The 9,232-nt window shown below is 51.4% G+C and overlaps 2 protein-coding genes across 3 annotated transcripts; both read right to left on the bottom strand.

Moving 5' to 3' along the window:
• Positions 1-798: 798 nt before the first annotated feature.
• Positions 799-5,352, bottom strand: cnp (2',3'-cyclic nucleotide 3' phosphodiesterase). Its single transcript, XM_070847559.1, has 4 exons — positions 5,278-5,352; positions 2,183-3,562; positions 1,981-2,108; positions 799-1,365 (listed from the first exon to the last, which is right to left on the bottom strand). Exons 2-4 carry the CDS (start codon positions 3,522-3,524, stop codon positions 904-906), a joined length of 1,932 nt encoding a protein of 643 aa, XP_070703660.1. The 5' UTR covers positions 3,525-3,562; positions 5,278-5,352; the 3' UTR covers positions 799-903.
• Positions 5,353-6,102: 750 nt separating this feature from the next.
• On the bottom strand, positions 6,103-8,851 carry odad4 (outer dynein arm docking complex subunit 4). Of its 2 annotated transcripts, XM_070848336.1 has the most exons (11): positions 8,726-8,851; positions 8,507-8,638; positions 8,252-8,405; positions 8,117-8,178; positions 7,833-7,983; positions 7,544-7,750; positions 7,253-7,460; positions 7,083-7,169; positions 6,779-6,975; positions 6,603-6,703; positions 6,103-6,479 (listed from the first exon to the last, which is right to left on the bottom strand). In XM_070848336.1, the coding sequence occupies exons 1-11, from the start codon at positions 8,849-8,851 to the stop codon at positions 6,444-6,446; spliced, it is 1,461 nt and encodes a 486-aa protein (XP_070704437.1). In that variant the 3' UTR covers positions 6,103-6,443. The 2 variants fall into 2 exon arrangements, with proteins under 2 accessions (XP_070704437.1, XP_070704436.1); XM_070848335.1 differs by lacking the exon at positions 8,726-8,851 and having other exon boundaries at positions 7,833-7,974; positions 8,507-8,629.
• Positions 8,852-9,232: the final 381 nt, after the last annotated feature.

Below are 9,232 nucleotides of genomic sequence, written 5' to 3' on the forward strand. Positions count from 1 at the left end.
AAATAGTGATTCATAGGAGCTACACAAAAGTAGGACTTGCCCTTCAAAAAATTACAGTCACAGAGGGTACAAATTGAAATGCAAAACACGAAGTGCTGCTCGGAGAGGATAAAAGGGATCAACGGTGCAGTCTTAGTAGAAAAGATCGCAAAACATGAACTTGGATTCACAGCATTTGATAAGTACTAAGTGCAAGCTGCTGAAACAAATGCCAAATTCATCAGCATTCTCCCTTTCAAACTATGCACAGTGCAAAGATTTTACAAAAGGAAGGACCTCTATAAATGACATTCACCCTAATACACTTACTCAGATAGTTAACTTTGGCCCGTACGCTAGAGTAACAGTTACTTCCTAGGCTGCACACACTCACTTACACAGAAACGACAGCTACCGTTCTTCACTTCCAACTAAGACAAAAGGAAACACCAGACAAATCCTGTTGAAGCGGCAGAGGTCATAGCGGGTCACAAATGTGTTAATATAATGACGGCGTTAACCTGGGATTCATGCAATGAAAGTAGTTAGTATTTAAGTCTGAACACAGAGACACGGACATGTAGAGGAGGAGGAGATCTAAGTGTGGAGCCGTGGGAGGAGGCCGTACTACTGTGGTCTACGTCTGCAGCTAATAACTCCTCAGCAAGCGGCCAGGAAGTGAGAATCTGGCACCGATATGTGGAACAAGACACTGAACGACGAACAACAAGCCGAACTGGACCGAAGGCATCTTGGGTTGTGGTGCAAATCAACAGTAAATTAAAAAAAAAAAAGGCACACAGCTTGTGGATTTAGGGTGGCTAGAACTGAAGCCCTAAACACGGCACAAACACACAAACCTCACACAGAGAAAGCCTAAGTTTGAATCCACCAGTCGTCCCGGCCGGCATCCCCGTGTCTGCCTCACAGTATGGCGCACTTCTGCTTCTTCTTCTTCTCCGGCTCCTTCTTGGGCGGCTCGGGCTGCTTGGGGCCGTAGAAGCTGGAGAAGCAGGCCGGGGAGCAGATGGGCTCTCTGAGGCTGAGCAGCCACCTTCCTTCGCCGTAGTAGGTCAGCGGGCCGAGCTCCATCTCCTCCAGCACCTCCCCCTTCTGGCCCTCCTGCTGCAGGGCCAGGATCTCCAGCAGGTCCAGGCCCGTCTGGACCGGCTCCACGCCGTCCGCGCAGCCTAGAGTGACGTGGGCGCGGCTTCCCCGGGGCAGGCCGGCGGCCGCGGGGACCGACTCCTCGTCCTTCTCGGCGCCGGCGGGCCACAGCAGGAGCTGCTCCTCGGTGAGGGACACTCTGGCCCCCACAGTGCGAGGAGTGACGAAGAGGGCGGTGAGCGACAGCTCGGACACAGAACCATAGAGGTCTCCGACGGCCTGCAGGGAGGAAGACAGGGGCCAAAGATCAACCATCCAGAACACAAGAAAAAAAACATGCAGCTTCTGTTTATTTCAGAGTTCACTGCAAAAATACATTTTTAGGGCAAATTAGAGGCTCCGCCCCTTCCTGTGGACACCACATGACCTCATTTCAGAAGAAAATCAGTCCGATTATCAACAAGAGACAAATAAAGATTTGATCCCATTTACACACACACACACACACACACACACACACACAGACACAGACACAGACACACACGTTTAAAAAGAGCATTTTGCAAATCAACAAAGTTGCAGTTTGTGGTCTTTTAGAAAGACGACACACCCAAACGCCTCGTGGCGTCCAGCAGGTGGGCGGAGCTAAAGCTGCAGTGTGTGTGGGTGTGTGTCTGTGTGTGTGTGTGTGTGTGTGTGTGTCTCTCTCTGATGAAACACAAACTAAATGGTACTTTACCATCTTTAAAGTTAAGATTCAACTCTAAAATCATCCTTTAAACTGACAAACATCATGTGAGTGATTCATGGAACAATTCAAACTAGACCAAAGACAGATCTGATCTGGAATGAGGCCCCCTGGGGGTCCACAGGGGTGAAGGACAGGTTTCTTACCGGGGCCTGGGCGTACTCTGAGGCGCCGTCTGCTTTTCCGTAGTCACAGAACTTGGTGGTGCAGTGGAGGCTTCCTTTGGCTTTGAAGTACTGCTCCAAATCCACTTCCTTCTCCGCCTTCCCAGTGACTGCAGACACAAGGAGGATCGATCAACACGTGTTCACCACCCGTACGATAATCAAACACTTTAAATACACTCACAGTCCATCAGGTGCTTCTTGAAGGCCTCCAAGGTGTCCAGCGTTTTCATGAAGTCCATCGACGTGCACCTCACCTTGTCCTGGACGGAGGAGAGGAGGAACCAGCCGAAGTAGAGCGGGAGGGTCGCCTCCTCCAGCGGGGCCCTCATGGCCTCCAGCTGAGCCTCCTCCAGTCCACGTGCGGTCTTCTTGGTCAGCTGCGCCGGATCTCTGCTCCACTCGGTGCGCGGCTCCAGAAAGACGACGACGAGGCCGTGCTGCTCGGAGAGCTCCCCCAGGCGGGCCAGCCGGTCCTGGGTGTGGTTGGTGTCGTCCACCACCAGCAGCAGAGGGGACGACGGTCCCGCGCTGCAGCCGGCAACCACGGCCTCGTCCACGGCCTTGTACCCGTCCACGGACGACTCCGGATCCTCCGGCTTCACGCCGAGGTCGTCGGCGCAGATGATGGAGCAGTGATCTTTGTAGGCGTCGGCGATGGCGCCTGCCAAGAAGCTTTTCCCGCTTCCTGGAAGCCCCCTGAGCACGACGAGGGTACGAGAGGCTCGCAGGGCGTCTTTGGTCTTGTCTTGTTCCAGGAGGGCGAAGGACAGGGAGCTGGGGGCCGGGGCCGGGGCCTCCTCCTCAGCTTTCACACCCTCTGCTGCCGCCGGAGTATCGTCCACTTTCTCTGGCTCCTCCTTCTTCTCCTCCTCCTCTAATGTCACAGCTCCTGCTGGCTTTTCTGAGGCAGCGTCAGCCTCCGCCGCTCTCTCCTCCTCCATCGCTGGCTGCACTTTGCTCTCAGCTTCCACTTGTCCGGACACTTGCTCCTCTCGGCCCGGCGGCTGCGTGTCCACTGGCTGCTGCAGCGCCGCGGGTTCAGGTGATGTTTGCGCTTCAGCTTCTGGAAGCGACTCTGCCACTTTCTCTGGCTCGGGTTCAGGGGCGCTGTCTGCCAGAGGCGTTTGCACAGGCAGAGGTTCTGGCTCGTTCTCTGGCACGGGCGGCCGTTCAGGCTGGGTGTTTTCTGGTTCTGGGTCACAGACCTTTTCAGATGACTCATCTGGTTCTGGCGCCGCCGCGTCAGGGACCGGCTCCAGGTCGGCCTCCGGTCCCGCCTTCTCCTCCGCTGCAGGCTCAGTCACAGTCACAGTCGGACCATCTGACTCTGTCGGGTTCACGGCGTCTGCGTCGTGGCCGTTCACCGCCGGCTGCTCGCCGTCCTCAGCTGGAGGCTTCTGGGGCTCCGCAGATTCTTCTGCCGTCTCCAGTTTGGACCCGACTTCTTTGTCCATCGGAGCCTCCTCCTGCTGCTGTGGAGCTTCGGACACGTCTAAAACCTCGCCGCTCTTCTCAGAATCCATGTTTGGCTTGAAGTCTGACGTCACACACCACCATGTACCTAAAACACACAATTAAAACCGGTCTCACACCTGCTGGCTCTTTCAAAATAAAGGCTTAAATCTAACCTGTCTGAGATCAGTCAGACTTTAAAAACACATTTTTACAGACTCACTTTTCTATCTACCTTCTGTTGCTCTTATTCTTTTGTCTGCATTTATACGTCTCTTTAAAATGCTGTAATGTCTCTTATCTCCTCTCTCCTGTTCGTCTATTTCACCTCATTTAAAATTCATCTTAATCCTCCACGTTCAGCTCTCTGCTGTTATTTTGCTCCGAGTGTCGAAGCACTTTGTAAACTCTGCTTTTAAATAAAGTTCCTTTACTTCTCGTCACTCTTAAGCCTAAAACAGAAGCTTTAAAAAGGAAAAACTGGTTTAAATCCTCACTGACACGTCCACCTGTTTAACATCAGTCTCTCTGATTTAGATCAGCGACTAACGAGCCAGTTTTAACCACCGATCGCTTCTTTCTAAACATTTAGACGTGCGAAAAGAGGAGTCAGCAGTTTTCAGTCTAATGTGACCTGTGGTGGCCTTTGTTCAGACCACATGACCTTCCACAGGGTCAAATCCAGACGGGTCTGTGCAGGACTGCCCCGTCATTGTCTCAAACAGGAAGTTGGTCAATATCCAGGAAGACAGAGACGGATCCTCTTTTATACTCCGCACGTCATTTTTTAACAAACGCTCGACTCAGCATCATAAATAATGGAGTCTGATCAGCGGCCGGAGGACATCATGTCTGCTTCTGCTCAGTGGGGACGCTGAACTCTGCAGCTCAGCCACGGTTTTATCTCTATTTGTTGAGCTCACAAAGACGATCAATCACAGACGGGCACCACAGGAGGGGGGTGGGGGGGTCCTCCTCTCCAATGGGCACAATAAAAATAAAAACTACATTAGAGCCCATAAAGATAAACTCATGGCTTTAACCCCTCCACACACACACACACACACACACTCAGCACATGTTTTCTCAGTTCTCAGTCCTGTTTTAAGCTCATTTACACCTCCAGCTTTGTAAAAGTCCATTTTTTTTAGAATAAAAAAAGCAGCACAAAGACTGAGGAGCAGGAGTGCAGGAACCCTGCTGGCTCAGATTACTGCGCCAAAGCCTCCAGACAAAAGGCTGCTGGAGGAGCAGCAGCAGAGGGCTGCAGCAAATGTCACCGAGGTGGAGAGAGGGTTCGTCTCAGGGCTGCTGTTACCACCAGAGACAGACCACGACGTGTCCTGAGGAGGAAGCACACACACACACACACACACACAGGCACGGGGACAGTGAACGCAGCACCTCCAGCCTGCAGGTAAACACACACTGACGCGCAGGACCTGAACTCTGAACTCTCTGCGGACCAAAAGGCTCCGCGGCGCTACAAATGGCGCAGCGGCGCTTTTTGTTTGAAGTTTGCACCAAACGCGCCGCGAGGTCGCTGCTCCACCGGCGGGGCTCGTGAGGGAGGAGGAGGAGGAGGAGGTGGTGGGGGTGGACGTGGAGCTCCGGCCTCCTCTCACCCACAGGAGGCGCACCAGACCCCGGGAGGAGCACAATGTGGCCCCGGGACCTGGAGCTCCATCTGCAGCCACGCCTGGATGCTTTCCGGAGGAGGAACAGTCCCGGAACAGCCTCCTCCAGACGGCCGGAGCAGGAGGTGGAGGAGCAGGGTGGAGGTGGAGGAGGCGCACGGCTCTGCCTGCCGCACCAGCCGCTTACCTCTGTCTCTGGAGCCGCTGACCACGCGTCTCTGTCCGGGTACAATGACACGACAGTCCCGGGCACCGACGGACACGCGCCTCAAAAGGAAACTCCCGGGGACGCGCAGCGGACACGCCCCTGAAGACCGGAAGGACGCCACGGAGGAAGAGCTGATGTTTTTTATCCAAACTTTATTTATCTGACTGTGAATCACATTTACAGATGAACTAGTGTTTATTGATCTCATGTGTTCATTTACTGTCTCATGAGATGTTCTATATTATATATATATTTATTTATTTATTCTCTCTGCAATGAGATGTTCAAAACAAAACAAAAAGTAAATAAAAAAATTAAGTAAATTCCCTCCATTAGACAGAAGAATTAAATTAAATACAATAATGTTAAACAAACTGTAAAAATATATATTTATATGAATAAATAAAATAGAATTACAGTTATTTTTCCTCTGGATGTGACCAGTGTCTCTGTTCTCTATCTTTGCTGATGAATTTTCTTATTTTGACTCTAATTTTACATTCAGATTTCTCACCTGCGCTGTTTAAGCAAATCATCACCTGGAAGCTTCACACGGTTTTTATTTAACTTCCCATTTCTTATCTTTTATTGCAGCTTCAGTCCTTCTGGTTTCTGTCTCACACACATGATGTTTGCTCTGTTGTACTGGTTCAATACAGTTGTTTTATAAAACAGATAAATAAATAAAGGATCAACATAAAAGTAAAGCTCTGAAATAAATACATTTATATTTGTGTCCATGCAAACGATAAATTTATTTATTATTTCTGTTTTTTATGTAATTATCTTTTTTTCTTCTCCACATTTACATTTGTAAATAACAATAATAATAAAATGTACAGAATTTAGCTCTTAATTCTATGTAACCAGAGACAGTTCACATGGGATAAGGAATCATTAACTGTTTGTTTCTTGTTTCTACTTTCCTCCATTTTCACTGAAACTACGGACAAACTTCACTTTATGCTCCAAACTACATCTGAATGCTGCTTTATTCATATTGTGTGTTGAGTTCATTGTCAACGGGACATTTTCTGGTTAAATAGAAGTTGAAATAAGAAAAGAATCAGCCAGTGTCTTAATAAAGTTATATTGGAGACTGATTACACGGACTACATCAGGCCGTTCAGCTGCTCCCCTCGTCCTCACTGAGGCAGGTGTCTCCTCGCTTCGTCCAGAGCCTGAAAGCAGAACGAGAAACGTCAGCGGTGACAAACGTGATCAGGTGGAGGTAAGAGGAGGAGGAGGAGGAGGAGGAGGAGGAGGAGGAGGAGGGGGGAGGTGTGTGATGGCGGACAGGAGACCTTCAGGATGACAGGCACGGCCGAGGTGTCCTCCTGCAGCCTGGCCCGGGTCAGAGCCTCCTCGAAGTGGGACACACAGGACTCCACGTTCCCCAGTTTCACTGCGGTGAGACACCAGAGATCAGGTCTGAGCTTTGCTCTGCGCCGCCATGAAACACGTCTGGATGGATACTTACACTGTGATTGTGCCACCAGAACGTGAGCGTTCATCTGCCACTTCTCATCAGCGATGTCATCGGCGGCGGCGGCACAGCGGACGCCGTAGGCTCGGGCTTCTTCGTGGCGCTCGAGCTCCAGATAACACCAGCCGATCTCGTGAAACAGCCAGGTCCTCTCCAGACCCCCGCGGACCTCGGGAATCTTCTTCTCCCAGCTGAGACGGAAACACACAGAGAAAAGGAGAAGACGCCACCTCAGTGTGACACGATGACCTTTGGAAACGTGCTGCGGAGGAGGCTGATTGTTTCTTCGCTCACTCACAACTGGATGGCCAGAGAGAAGCGTCCAGTCTGGGCGTGGATCCTCCCGATGTTGTCCAGAGCTCTGGACACGCCGTCTGGGAGTTTGCTGTTGAGGAGAAAGATTACTGGACATTTATTCCCGTCTCGTTGCAGTAAAATGATCTCACAGCTGTTCACCACTCTTCTCACCACTCTTCAGCCAGCTCCAGGTCTTTGTGGTGGTGCTCCAAAGCTCTGTCCATGTCCCCCAGCTCCATCAAGGCGTTGCCAATACAGCTGTGCAGGCTGCCCAGAAGCTCTCTCTTATTGGGCACCTCTCTCTCCGACCACCCCCGCACCACCTTCATGACTCCCTCGGCCTTCTTCAGACTAGCCTCTGCGTTCCCGGACGTCAGCTCTGCGGCCAAACACAAACACAAACCCTTTCAGGCTCACAGGAGAAGCTGCAGGCTGAGCCACGGCAGACGCCCCCCGCCTCACCTGCGTCGATGTCGTCCAGGCTTGTGAGCAGGAACTGCACCGGCTCGGGGGGAGCGCCCCGGCGGGGGTTACCGCTCCTTCTTCTCTTCTGTGCACAGACGGGTTTCTCCTGGCTCCAGAACTCGGTGCAGGTGTCCAGGTACGTGAGGCAGCTCTGGATGACGTCCTGCAGCCGCTCGCCGCCCTTCGTCCTCCCTTTAACCAAGTCTGCAGATCATCATGCAACACTGTTAAAACCATTAAACACCTGGAGCTACTAAAGCAGCGAGGAGGTGGAACAACACTGAACCTTCATCTTCAAGCAGCTTCTCCAGGTATTTCTTGTCGCTGTAAAACTCCCCCAGCAGCTGTTTGGTCGTCCTCTCGCTCTTCGGTGTCTTCTGGCTCTGCTGTTTTCTGTCCGTCCTCAGGTGCTGGACGGCGGCACTCGGCTGCGCCCTCTTCCAGGCCCCCACAAACATGACATTGTGCATCAGAAGGGAGGAGAGGGATGAACTTCATTCAGAAAACTGGAAAATCTACAGCGAGCCACCAGTCAGGAGAGCGATCCTGTGTGACACAACAGCAGCTCACCTCCTCGTCTCTTTGGAGGAACGACAGGTCCCCCTTAATCTCCAGCTTTGCAGAGGACGGACCTGGAAGATGCCGGACGATAATAAACGGCTCAGTTTGTAGCTGTGAGGAGGATTTTTGTGCAGAAGTACTTACTGCCGACACAGTTCTCTATGGCCTCCTGAGCCTTCTGGATGCCCAGCCTGAACTCCTGCACCTGCGGACGCAGCTTTTGTCCTCTGTGGTAGAAAACCAGAGCAAATTCAAATTCTCCCATGTAGTACAGCGCCTCTGCCTTCTGGTACAAACCCTGGAAACAAGCACAGTAAAACACACACTCATATTCTCCTGTATTCTCCCTTATGTGCAGTGGGGACTGTTTTTTTTTAGCTTCCTGAACCTGCTGCTCACCTCGAAGTAGGACTTGTCCTCCTTCAGTGAGGCCTCAGCATCCTGCAGGGCGTTTTCAGAGAGGCCCATCTTCAGGTGGCACCTGGCCCGGCCGACCAGGCAGCTCTTGTCCCCAGGCTTCAGAGTCAGAGCCTACACACACACCAGCAGCTCGTTTCTTCTCAGCCTGTGTGCTTTCACAAGCTGCACTGGAGGATACGGACGGACGTGAGTACTCACCGCTGTGTAGCTGCTGATGGCCTTCTTGTACTCCCCCTTCAGGTACAGCCACTCTCCGTCCGCCATTAAAGTGGAGAAAACGCCCTTTGGCTTTTGGCCGTCGTGATTTCCGTCCATTTCAGACATTTTGTTTTTTCTTTTTAACGCAAACCGAGCCGCAGTCAGGCAGGTGACTGAGCCTTCGTCACTTTAAACTGGTGATAACACACCTTGTGGTTTCCTAGCAACCGCAGCAACAAACCCGGCAGAGAAACAGCGCCCTCTTCCGGTCCGCCTCTGCACTGCAGGACAGAAGGAGTCACTGCAGCCAAAAACTCTAGTTTCTGAACTTTAGAGCTTCTTTGTCTTCTTTCAGATCAGTGGACAGTGATGAAGCTCTTTTAAGGTTTGTCCATGTTATCCTCCACAGCCTGACCTACAGGACTGATGAAATATGTTTTTATGGTTATTAACTGTATTTTCTGAGTGATAACAAAAGATACCAAACGTTTCTCTGATATTTAAAAT

Source organism: Pempheris klunzingeri, chromosome 17 (genome assembly GCF_042242105.1).
Source record: "Pempheris klunzingeri isolate RE-2024b chromosome 17, fPemKlu1.hap1, whole genome shotgun sequence".
Taxonomy (NCBI): Eukaryota; Metazoa; Chordata; class Actinopteri; order Acropomatiformes; family Pempheridae; genus Pempheris; species Pempheris klunzingeri.